This window comes from Schistocerca piceifrons, chromosome 3 (assembly GCF_021461385.2).
Source record: "Schistocerca piceifrons isolate TAMUIC-IGC-003096 chromosome 3, iqSchPice1.1, whole genome shotgun sequence".
In the NCBI taxonomy this organism is placed as follows: Eukaryota; Metazoa; Arthropoda; class Insecta; order Orthoptera; family Acrididae; genus Schistocerca; species Schistocerca piceifrons.
The window spans coordinates 843,991,479-844,004,717 of NC_060140.1; the positions used below are offsets into that span (position 1 = coordinate 843,991,479).

At 37.6% G+C, this 13,239-nt stretch overlaps 1 protein-coding gene across 2 annotated transcripts in view; it reads left to right on the top strand.

Annotated features, from left to right (window-relative positions):
* The window catches only part of LOC124788107 (kelch-like protein 12), a 92,643-nt gene extending 80,785 nt beyond the window's left edge, over positions 1 to 11,858 (top strand). Inside the window, exons 12-13 of one of the 2 annotated variants that reach the window (XM_047255227.1) lie at positions 949 to 1,109; positions 11,368 to 11,858. In XM_047255227.1, coding sequence (XP_047111183.1) covers positions 949 to 1,109; positions 11,368 to 11,403 — 197 coding nt within the window. In that variant the 3' untranslated portion in view covers positions 11,404 to 11,858. The remainder of the gene's footprint in view (positions 1 to 948; positions 1,110 to 11,367) is intronic. The other variant, XM_047255226.1, reaches the window with a different exon arrangement.
* Positions 11,859 to 13,239: the final 1,381 nt, after the last annotated feature.

The following is a 13,239-nucleotide window of genomic DNA, read 5'->3' on the forward strand; positions in this document are numbered from 1 at the left end:
GCTGTTCAGAAGAGATCTCCACCCCCTTGTACTCTTATGGATTTATGGACAGCTCTGCAGGATTCATGGTGCCAGTTCCCTCCAGCCCTACTTCAGTCATTAGTCGAGTCCATCCCACGTCGTGTTGCGGCACTTCTGCGTGCATACTCAATATTAGGCAGATGTATCAGTTTCTTTGGCTCTTCAGTGTATTAGAAAGAACTAGACAGCCACCAAAAGTAATTGAGAATATGATGGAAAATGCTTGCTGCAGCTTTAGCAATAAGTGTCAACAGTGGAAGAAGGTACAGGGATTATGGTTTTAATTCTCTTTGACAAAGTGGTCTTGAGAGATGGTCAGTGGGGGAAGCCAGATAATTGCCTTTACAGTACACCAATGCTGTTCTATTTGTATATTTTCTTCCAGGAATCACATTAGAGCTCAGTTTCAAAGGCACCCTTATATGATGGGCTAGTTTGCCAGTAATTTATCATGACTTCGAAATGTGACAGATTATTGACTATAAACTACATAAGGAAATAAATGAGCTATAGGATTTTTGTCAGTATATCCAACTTCTTAGCGCTATCTAGGGTATGGACACACACATTATCCTTATTACTCATTTCTGTAAATTGTATAAGAAATTGAGGAGGCTCCAGCATGTAAGCTGATCAAAAAGCTCATTTCTGTGTAGTTTGCCTTACCTCCAAAGTCTACTATTAATTTCAGTGCACAAGCTGCAGAGTTTTAAACGTATAAGATGATCTGTAACACGTGACTTCAAGTTCAGATTTTAATAAATATAAACATCTAAGAACTTACAACTTTGTATCATTTGTTCATTTACCTAGTGCTGTGTCATTTGTTGATTTACCTAGTGCTTTATTTCTGATGGTGCGACCAGGCATTGTGCAGTACAGAATTGCATGTGTTGTGTTTTATCTAATGTCACAATTTTGTCAAAGGTATTGCTGTAATTGATGAGCACATATACGTCCTGGGTGGCGAAGAGGGCTGGGACCGCTACCATGACACGATAGAATGCTACTCAGCTGTGACTGACACGTGGCAGCTGACGGGTGACATGCCAACCTCTCGCTCCTGGCTCAGCTGTGTGTCTCTGCAGGTTAGTGCCAGATACTGTGTGTCGTGCAAGCTGGTAGCCACGTGCCTTGATGTAGTTGGGTGTTCTCATTCATATTGGAAGGAAAAATTGTCTCACAACCTTATGTAACAATGAGACTCAAATGTTTATCAGTGACTTTTTCCCACTTTCCAAAGAGTAAAATACAGCTTGTTGAGTTACTTTGTTTTATTTATTACCACCTGCAATGCATTGTTTTCGTGGTACTTGATGGGTAGAAAACTTCTTCTAGTGTCATGCTACTTGAAGGCCATTTATGATTTTATCTGTGAGAAGCAGTTATATGATCAAATAAGAACACTAATTTATTAACATGAACTTGGCAGTGAGAACATTGCGCTTGACGCCATCTTGGCAGCTAGAGATGGTGGTCTTTGTGTGTGTCCTGATGAAGGCCTCTTTGGCTGAAAGCTTTGTTTGACGGTCTTTGTTCTGACTATGTTCAACTCAGTATTTCTGCTATATGGTGAGTAGCAATTATCCTTTTCATAATATTGTCAGAGATGAACATGTCATTTTTTGTGCAGAACACGTGACAGGATGAAAGTACGACACCAACTGGAAGAATAAGATTGGGTATTTGATGAAAAGTGCCGATACTGGAAAATGTAGTGTGACAGGATGACATTTCGCAAAGATTCAACAATTCATTCCTAAAAGAGGGTGTTAAGAGTTTAAACTTTGTGGGTATCATATAACATCAATAATTAATAAGAAAGTAAAATTGACATGTATATTACTTATACATTTCCACAGAATCAAAGTTTTAATCTTTCCACATTGTGGAAGTCATCCTTCAGAGTTGGCAGATCTAAACTACCTAGTGGCCAGGTCCTTCTGATATGTCAGATAGCCAGTCAAACTCAATAAGACCATCATCACATTGGTCTACCCAAAAGTGTCACAAACATTAGTTTGACAACTGAAAGTCTATGTCCACAGAGCAAGATATTTTCAAGAAATTAACATTAGTCCATAAATTCCAAGAAAGGAAGGTGTTGAGCCACAACAGTTGCATTATGATTAATTATTTGAATGACTCAAAAATAAGTGCTCATCAGGCAACTAATAAAATATCTGTAGTAACTTACTCATTAGATGCTTATTTATGTTAGTGTTAATCTTTCATTTCAGAATAAAATTCAGTTGTCAGTTGCAAATATGTTTTTTTTCTTTGGTTTACCAATTTTGATGAATTAATTTGTCATCTTCAGAAGCCTAAAAAAATTAGGGATATTTTTAAATATTTAGACCTTGGCTATACATTTATGTAAAGTATAAGTACTTAGGACCAAATTTTACTCTGAAATATATGCTGCAGTTGCTGAAAATTACAACTTTGAATAAAGTAATTAATCTTATTTATTTCCAATGATGAACCCAATAATACTTATGAATCATACATGATTGTCAGTTATCAACAGTTTCAGAACAACATTCATTTTTCATCGTGGTGTTTTTAAAAATGAGAGAACATTGTATTGAAAACTTGTTGTAACCAAATAAAATAACTATCCAGTGTTAGAACATATTAAGCTACAATTTAGTTGGTTAAATCAGTAATCATTTAGACAACATATAAAAATAAATAAATAGGTAAATAAATCAAATGAGAATGATGGAAAAGACACTGCAAATCCTGAATGAAACAATGGTGGAGGAAATGGCTGCTAACAGCTAGTATTCAGATTGGGTATTCACTGTTCACCAGTAATCATATTTTGCAAAATTTGTAGTTAAAACTGAAAATAAAATAAATTTGTAGATAGAAACTGAAAGTAAACAAAGAAAATCTGTTTTTATTATAGGCTACAAGAAGACATACTAAACTTGCTGAAACTAGTCTAGTCTAGCCTTGTGTATGAATGGAAATATTGTTAGTGTGACATTCTGGTGGTTCTTTACTGTGATGTTGGGTGGCGAAGTAAAGTATGTTAGAGAGCCAAGACTTCATGTTATTTAATCTTGTTCACTTTATTATTTGAGCACACTCGCCAACCTCTTCTGCTTGAACTTCTTTTCTTGAAGTACTACAGTTACTGCTGGAAGTTAATAGTACAAATCCATCATGCAGCTCGTAAAATAAATGAGAGGTTTCTCATTAACAGCCTCTCATATATGGTACTCTTGTTTACAATAACTGTGCTTTACAAAGTTGTTGCATTATGCTGAAAATCACAAAAACATTGATAAGAACAGTCCAAAAATATTTCTGTGCAATAGGTATTTTCTTGAACCTGTGAAGTCACAGGCATTGTCACGACCACTCTTCCTCTGTGGCATGCACCATATTTCCAAGGCACGGAATAAGCTGCCTGACCAGCAGATACTGTGATCATTGTACAATGTTTGTCATTGTCTCAGCATGCAGATAGGCTGTGTCCATCTATCTCATGATACATGTGCATAAATAAAACATACATCCAAACAATATATTATCTAATACATTATGAAAATCAACTTTTTATAGTGGTGTCATCATTCATTGGTTCGAGAAATGCGTGTGCAACACATCTTGTCATCAAAGTGGTATATTGCACTACAGATTCCTCCCCTTATATGGATGATGTCATCACTACATTGACCCGTTAACCAAACAACAAATAATTAAAGTACAACTTCACTACAAGTGTTAAAAATATTTACAAGTGTTAAAAATATTATAGTTGTAATTATATCTCATTTTCAATTAATTTATTTATTCATGTTTATTAACTGGGCAAAACTCCACAGTAGTGTGGAACTACTAATCGTAGGTACATGGTTCACTTTGATTAAGTTCCGTAATATTTCTACCAGATACTCGCCCTTACTATGAACGTGAGATATCAGGTAACAAACATTTATTACCCATAAGGGTCAATAACAGGTTTTTTCTACAACATGTTGTGGTTTCTGCTCTTGCACCACTCATTACTAGGACATACAGTCCAGCCGTTTAGTCAAATTGTTCATTTTTCATGTAATTGAGTACGTTTATTCCAGAATCCAGGCTTCTCTTGCCCAGCTCATAAAACTATTGGAAATCATTGGGTATGTACTCTAAACAGAGATAAGAAGGGTTCCACAGCAGAGACTATTGGACATGGTAAAGAGGAGAACCCCAAAGATTGATACCCACCCAAGGATTCCCTTCCTGGCAGGTTCTGTGCCAGGGAGCAGGACGATGATCACCATATCCTACAGAACAGACTTCCCCGGTTTCACCCTAATGGGCCCTGAAAAGTGGTCGTAAGACATCACTGTTGACGCCAAGTGGAGAAGTTAACAACATGACACAATAATAACCTTTATGTGTGCAAATTCCTCCCACAGAAAATTCTTATAAACCCAACCATATTACTTACCTCCAACAAAAATTTTAAAAAATAAAGCTCCCTCTAGAACCATTTACACCCTTTATAAAATGCCACCGAATCAGAACAGTTACATGTCTTGAACAGTTAAAAAAGATTTGTCAGCAGACATTCTGTAGTTGGTTTCCTATTTATCCGAACATGGAGAATGGCATACAAAACTGGGACATTTGTCTCTTTACTATGTCATCTTTAAAATCGCTTGTGGAACAGACCAACAAGGGTAAATTCACCTACTTTGCTACTTTGGAGAAGTTTTGAAACTGATGCTACCAACATGTGCAGTAAGTGTAAAGATACACCTCTTTCCACAAATACTACTCTCATGTAAATATCCACAGTGGTACTGTCCCTTTTGTGTATCTTTCTTTTCTCTCAGGAAAAGGTCATCGTTTCCCTAGGTCCACCTATCTTTTGATCACACCATAAATACAGATTAGGGTACAATATCCTGTTAATAATATTTACAACTCTACCTCCTCCTTTTATACATATATGTTCAGGTAACACACTCGTGCCCTAACCCTTATTCACACCAGTTTTTTAATAGTCTTTTGGTGCTATATTTGTCTTATAGCTCTTTATGTACTCACTACTGTAACTCTGAATGTCCTCATGTGTTAGAATGAATGTACTCCTATTAGATGGTACAACAATCAACATCTCAATGTTTGCCTGTTGTCTCTACACTTCATATTTAAGGGCATATCCTCCTTCATTTCCTCCATTCAAAAGTGGTGGATGTAACATCCAGCTCGATGTAGAAAAAGAAAGAACTTCTCTAGGCTCTGCAGTCTCTTTGCTGTTTAAAGTTTGTTAATTTTATTGTACTAGATGTTTCTTAAGACACATTTTTTAATCATATCTATATTGTGGAAGCCTTTTTCTTTACCATTCAGTGGGTCTACTAGGAAAGCAGCTTTCTGATGTGGAATCCCTATAATTTTGTATGGACCCTCATAACAATGGAAAAACTTGCTTGTTTTTTTCTTTAATTCTGAACTGTGATGACTACCTTTACTAGCCTCATATCGTAGTTTAAAATTAGGGGCACTTGCTTTTAAATTATATTGTACTTGACATTGGATTTGTCTACTTAATCTCGTTTTTATCTGTTCTTGTACCTTGCTAGTTGGTATTCTTCTGTTCGAGGCCAAGAAAAATTTTTAACAATGGTTCTCTTGTCAACTTTGTATTCATAATTTCTACCAGGTAAAGTCCAGTTGACATGTAACATAATTCATTAAGGATAACATGAAACTCCAAAATCCTCTATGCTCAAGTTGTGTATTTCTTGGAACACTCAGATCTTGCATAATTCTTTTAGAGGGATTGGATTTCAGATGATATTTTGAAATGAGTACCTGTTTTACACCTTCCCATGCCAAAAACCCTTTAAAATTGCTACTTATAAATTGAGTTCCATTATCGATAAGTAAGAGATTGGTTTGCTTACATCCACAAAATAATCTCATAAGCAACTGGTTACTGTTGTTGTCTTCAGTCCAGAGACTGGTTTGTTGCAGCTCTCCATGCTACTCTATCCTGTGCAAGCTTCTTCATCTCCAAGTAACTTCTGCAAGCTACATCTTGCAGAATCTGCTTAGTGTATTCATCTCTTGGTCTCCCTCTACGATTTTTACCCTCCATGCTGCCCTCCAATACTAAATTGGTGATTCCTTGGTGCCTCAGAACATGTCCTACCAGCCAATCCCTTCTTCTAGTCAAGTTGTGGCACAAATTCCTCTTCTCTCCAGTTTTGTTAAGTACCTCCTCATTAGTTACATTATCTACCTATCCAATCTTAAGCATTCTTCTGTAGCGCCACATTTCGAAAGGTCAGAGGCTGGAAGGTCTCTTGGGGAATGGCAGCCCAGTCTTCATGGAGTGCTGCTCTGATGTTCTTTAGGATTCAGATCAGGACTCTCTGTAGGCAGTCCATTACAGGGATGTTATTGTCCTGTAACCACTCTGCCACAGGCTGTGCATTATGAACAGGCGCTTGATCGTGTTGAAAGATACAATCCCCACCCCCGAATTGCTCTTCAACAGTGGGAAACAAGAAGGTGCTTAAAATATAAACGTAGACCTGTGCTGTGATAATGCCATGCAAAACAACAAGGGGTGCAAGCCCCCTCCATGAGAAATATGACCACACAATAACACCACTGCCTCCGAATTATACTGTTGTCACTATATACACTGGCAGATGATGTTCACCGGGCATTCACCCTGCTATCGGATCTCCACATTGTGTACCATGATTCGTCACTCCACCCAACATTTTTCCATTGTTCAATCATGTAATGTTTATGCTTCTTACACCAAGCGAGACGTTGTTTGGTATTTACCGGCGTGATGTGTGGCTTATAAGCAGCCACTTGACCATGAAATCCAAGTTTTCTCACCTCCAGCCTAACTGCCATAGTACTTGCAGTGGATCCTGTTGCAGTTTAGAATTCCTGTGTGATGGTCTAGATAGATGTCTGCCTGTTACACAATACGACCCTCTTCAGCTGTCAGTGGTCTCTGTCAGTCAACAGATGAGGTCGGCCTGTACGCTTTTGTGCTGTACATGTCCCTTCACGTTTCCATTCACTATCACATTGAAAACAGTGGACCTAGGGATGTTTAGGAGCGTGAAAATCTTGTGTACAGACATAAGACACAAGCGACACCCAATCACCTGACCATGTTCGAAGTCTGTGAGTTCTTCGGAGCACCCCATTCTGCTCTCTCATGATGTCTAATGACCACTGAGGTTGCTGATACTGAGTACCTGGCAGCACAATACACCTAATATGAAAAACGTATGTTTTTGGGGGTGTCCGGAAACTTTTGATCACATAGTGTACATTCAGAAAAGACTTCCTGACACTTACATTTATACTCAAGTGTTAGCAAATTTCTCTTCTTCAGAAACGCTTTCCTTGCCATTGCCAGTCTACATTTTATACCCTCTTTACTTCGACAGTCATCAGTAATTTTGCTCCCCAAGTAGAAAAACTCATCTACTACAATAAGTGTCTCATTTCCTAATCTAATTCCCTCAGCATCACCTGATTTAATTTGACTGCATTCCACTATCCTCGTTTTGCTTTTGTTGATTTTCTTCTCGTATCCTCCTTTCAATACACTGTCCGTTTTGTTCAACTGCTCTTCCAGGCCCTCTGCTGTCTCTGACAGAATTACGTCGTCATCTGCAAACCTCAAGGTTTTTATTTCTTCTCCATGGATTTATATTGGATAGTTTAATGGGATATAGCTTTATATATTTAGGCCAGCAAGCTATCAAAACAAAAATATAAGAAAAATCACCTCTGCCCTTTGGCAGAGAACTGAAAAAAATCACATCATGAATATCTTATTTGTCCATTATTTTCTTTAACATTCTGATTAAGATCACAACCACATACCATCCTTTTTATTTCTCTGCTACCCAAATATGTTGAACACACTTTTGTAGACCAAGATGTCCATATCCCTTGTGTATGAACCAAATCAGATCCTAGACTAGTAGTTTAGGTATACACAACTTCCAATGCTATGAGTATTTATGTTGTCTTCAAAATAACATATCCCCATTGAAAAACATTTTGTTCTAATCCCTGCCCTTCTTAAAATATCCATCTTCAGGTCATTTTGTATTTTCTTAGCTGATATCCTTACTTGATTGTTCATGTAACTTATAGCTAACAATTTACTCTAAATATAATCCCAGGGCCTCCCGTATTCATCCCCAAAGGTAGTCATGAGAGCATATTGGCCACTAAAGTTTACGAACCCTTCACATAATTTAACTTAATTTTAAATGATTGTAAAAAAAGTACCCATCACATTAATTTACTGTGTAATAGTCTTACTCTCCATTAAAATAATAAAGCTTGATGATATGTATATATTTCAGTCTATGATTCCCAGCTAAGGGTTTTGGAAACCACGAACTATGGATAATAATACTGTTTCTGTAGCTGCACAATTTAATTTGTGTTTATTGAGACATTGACTGGTGCAAGATATTGTATTACATTCTCCCTTATTGGTAGCCCATTCCCCCTGAAAATTCACATCCATGTCCACATTCTGATACATATGAGCCAATTTAAAGGTTTGATGCATCAGAGGATGGGTCAGAATTTTGGCTTGCAATAAAGCTTGCTTAGGAGTATATAGAGGGTCTATACAAGGGCATTGTACTTGAGGACAATATTATGGAAATGGAACAGAATGTAGATGAAGATGAAATAGGAGATGTGATCTGCGTGAAGAGTTTGACAGAGCACTGAAACACCTAAGTTGAAACAAGGTCCCGGGAGTAGACAACATTCCATTGGAACTACTGACAGCCTTGGGAGAGCCAGTCCTGACAAAACCCTACCATCTGGTGAGCAAAATGTATGAGACAGGTGAAATACCCTCAGACTTCAAGAAGAATATAATAATTCCAAGCCCAAAGAAAGCAGGTGTTTATAGATGTGAAAATTACCAAACTATCAGTTTAATAAGTCACGGCTGCAAAATACTAACGCGAATTCTTTACAGACGAATGGAAAAACTGGTAGAAGCCTACTCCGGGGAAGATCGGTTTGGATTCCATAGAAATGCTGGAACACGTGAGGCAATACTGACCCTTCGACTTATCTTAGAAAATGGATTAAGGATAGGCAAACCTATATTTCTAGCATTTGTAGACTTAGAGAAAGCTTTTGACAATGTTGACTGGACTACTCTCTTTCAAATTCTGAAGGTGGCAGGGGTAAAATACAGGGAGCGAAAGGCTATTTACAATTTGTAGAGAAGCCAGATGGCAGTTATAAGAGTTGAGGGACATGAAAGGGAAGCAGTGGTTGGGAAGGGAGTGAGACAGGGTTATAGCCCCTCCCTGATGTTATTCAATCTGTATATTGAGCAAGCAGTGAAGAAAACAAAAGAAAAATTCGTAGTAGGTATTAAAATCCATGGAGAAGAAATAAAAACTTTGAGGTTCGTTGATGACATTGTAATTCTGTCGGAGACAGCAAAGGACCTGGAAGAGCAGCTGAACGGAATGGACAGTGTCTTGAAAGGAGGATATAAGATGAACATCAACAAAAGCAAAACGAGAATAATTGAATGTAGTCGAATTAAATCGGGAGATGCTGAGGGTATTAGATTAGGAAATGAGACGCTTAAAGTAGTAAATGAGTTTTGTTATTTGGGGAGCAAAATAACTGATGATGGTCAAAGTAGAGAGGATATAAAATGTAGACTGACAATGGCAAGGAAAGTGTTTCAGAAGAAGAGAAATTTGTTAACATTGAGTATAGATTTAAGTGTCAGGAAATCTTTTCTGAAAGTATTTGTATTGAGTGTAGCCATGTATGGAAGTGAAACATGGTCAATAAATAGTTTGGACAAGAAGAGAATACAGGCTTTCGAAATGTGGTGCTACAGAAGAATGCTGAAGATTAGATGGGTAGATCACATAACTAATGAGGAGGTATTGAATAGAATTGGAGAGAGAGAAATTTGTGGCACAATTTGACTAGAAGAAGGGATCGGTTGGTAGGGCATATTCTGAGGCATCAAGGGATCACCAATTTAGTATTGGAGGGCAGCGTGGAGGGTAAAAATCGTAGAGGGAGACCAAGAGATGAATACACTAAGCAGATTCAGAAGGATGTAGGTTGCAGTCGGTACTGGGAGATGAAGAAGCTTGCACAGGATAGAGTAGCTAACAATTTTGTTTAACACTTCCATTGCCCCATCATCCCAGATCCATTGAGATTGCTTCAAAAGTCATTGGTTGTTCGTAGATTGATCTTTTGTAAATTGGTTATAGAAGCCAGCTAATCCTATAAATGAATTCAACTGTTTTATATTTCGTTGAACTGGACAACCTTTTATTGCCTGAATTTGTTCTGGCTCAGGTTGTGCGTCTTTTAATCCTACAAAACTTTTAATTCCTTTCTTCTAAAAATGCGAGTTACTTAGTGTTATTGTTAGCCCACTCTCCTGCAACCTTTTTAATGTTTAATAGGCAGAGTGCAGTGTTCTTTCTGTGTTTTAGAAACTGAGAGTATATTGTGATTCTTGAGTTTCTCCCGGCGTATTTGATAATCAAAATATCCATGGGTGTACTCCCGGTCTACAGTGTCCAACGGGCACAATATTTCGGCGATCATACATGTCGCCATCATCAGACCGGCAGTACATTCGTGGATATTTTGATGAGAGTATATTGTCCACTTAAATGATTATTAAATAAGTCATTGCCCAAAGCTTTATCTGAGCCCCATTTGAAAACTTCTACAGATATATTTAAACCAAAGGGAAGTAAGCTGTACTGGTAAGACTTCCCATCCAACAGGAATGTCGTGCAGGCTCTAGAACCCTTGTGGAGGGGCACCTGCCTTGTATCTAGCTGTAAAATCCACTGAACTAAAAAACTTTGCTTATTCAAACTTGGACAGTAATTCTTATGCACTGACGAGCCTATCCCTTTCCATCTCGGATTGTTGATTCAAAGTCATAGTGTTTAAAACCAAATGAGTGTCTCCATTCTGTTTTCTAACTACTAATAAGGGGCCATTATATGCATTTAGGCTACATTCTGTAATACAGTTTTCTGTATTTCTTCTTGTACTGCTATGTGTAGACTTACAAGAATAACATACTGTTTGGGAAAAAAAGAAAAAAAATCAAGAGGCCTTATTTTCTATTAGCCAGTCAAAGCAATAATCAGTTAAAAAGTATTGTTAAGGAAAGCAAAATTGGGACACCCTAATTGTTTGACATTGTAGACAGCAACTTCAGGGCAATGAATGAGCAAGCTTAAGAACATTAGTCATGTTGACACAGAAATATCACATCACTTGATGACTGTGCATTATTATTGTTTGCAGGTGAAGAAGTATAATCCGGTTAAAGATGGATCCTGACAGGTGTTGAAGAGGAAGACTAGTATAAGACTGAAGAGTGAATGAAGGTCCTTGGGTCTTGTATCTCAAGTGCCTGTACTCTGCTGCCTAAGTACAGGTGTAAAATTGACAGTGATGAATTGAAATGCTTTCAATACAGTATTGCTGAATTTATTTCATTGTATTCTGTATACAATCTACTAACGTTTTTCATCATATTGATTGAATATTAGTTACCAAAGTGAAATCGAGTATGTATCCACAGTAGAATAAATGAATCTGTAATGGTAAGAATGAAAAAGTGCATGCGCACATCGCTCTATTTATTCTTTCTATATTTGTTATGTGTTCTTGTCTGTTGTGGAAGATTGTATTAATAAATGCAAAAACTACAATGTGTTGTTTGCATTGTGCAAGCAATGAGATTGTTACATACTTTTTTATGTAAACATTTGTACCGTGTAGTATACATAATTGATGTTACTTTTCACATGGCTCTCTCTCTCTCTCTCTCTCTCTCTCTCTCTCTCTCTCTCTCTCTCTCAGGAAATAAATTGTTGGAGCCAAAATATGAAATCTGTACTGGAAAATTTGCCTATCATTTACAAATTAAAAATTGGAGAGATGGCAGTGGTGAGGTCCTGGAAGGTTGTAATGCTGAATGAGTCAAGCGAAATATTTAGATCTATTTACCTCAATCATTTTTTATGGAGATAAATATTATGCACAATTTTTAACATCAAAGATTTCCATTTTTGTGTATATCAAATGACCCTCAGGGGACTTTTTCCTATGTTTGTTTCTTAAAATTGTACAGAGAAATTACGAGATTGGATTTTGATATTATCTGCGAGTGAACAAAAGGCTTACTGCACGTCCTCTCCACAAAGACTTGGTGTGGGGGCTAATGGAAATAGCAGGAGCACCGGGACAGTGTAGAACTCTGCACTGATTTTCCCTTGTTTCTGGTTGCTACAAACCTTAGCTTAGCACACACAACTTTGTACACTGGCCTCCTTGTTACCATTTGGACTTTTGTTTCATATTTTGTGGTTGTTTGTGTACCTTTTTTGAGTCATTCAAAAATAAGTAATGACAAATTCCCCACACTTATCCTGCTGTCCCTCCCACCTTGCCTGTTCTGTGCAACTATCCATCCCGAACTGAGATCACTACTCACTGCAGTCATGCCTCAGTGCACAAAGAAGACAGAGGCTTGCTCTCTGTGTGTGTGTTTTAAATCTGAAGGAAAACTTAGCCTACTTTTAAATATGCCTGTCTGCTGTTCAATGACTGATGACCTCAGATGTTAAGTCCCATAGTGCTCAGTCCTGTTCAATCTCTCATCTGTCTGGTGAGTAGCCATCTATCCTAATCCATATTGCTTTGCTTTAAATGTGTTGCCTAAAATTCTCTTCCACAGCAGTCGTTACGTTTTGGCAGAACCCTTCATTCTTCTGAAGCACAGTAGTATACACAATGCACAATTGATAGCATGGTATTGCCTGTAAGCTTTTTGTTATGTTTCATTCTAGCACTAAGAGCCTAAACAAGGCAAAGTGAAATGGAAGAGTATTCAGCAATGGCTGCTACACACCTGCTGCACAGTATTGTTTAATTGCTGTGGCTGGATACACATGATGATCTGCTATAGCGTCAGTTATTCACCAGAATAATTTTAACAGATAACGGGAATTTACTTCATATCACAGACAAGGGTAAGAGTTCAGGTCAGAGGCAGTGCCATTGGTCCAGAATAAATGTAGACACTCTTTCATAGTTAATATCTTTGGAGCAAAATGACATTGTTGCAATTTTGCACAGTAGCATAGTCCAATGTTTTCTCAACAGATCTTG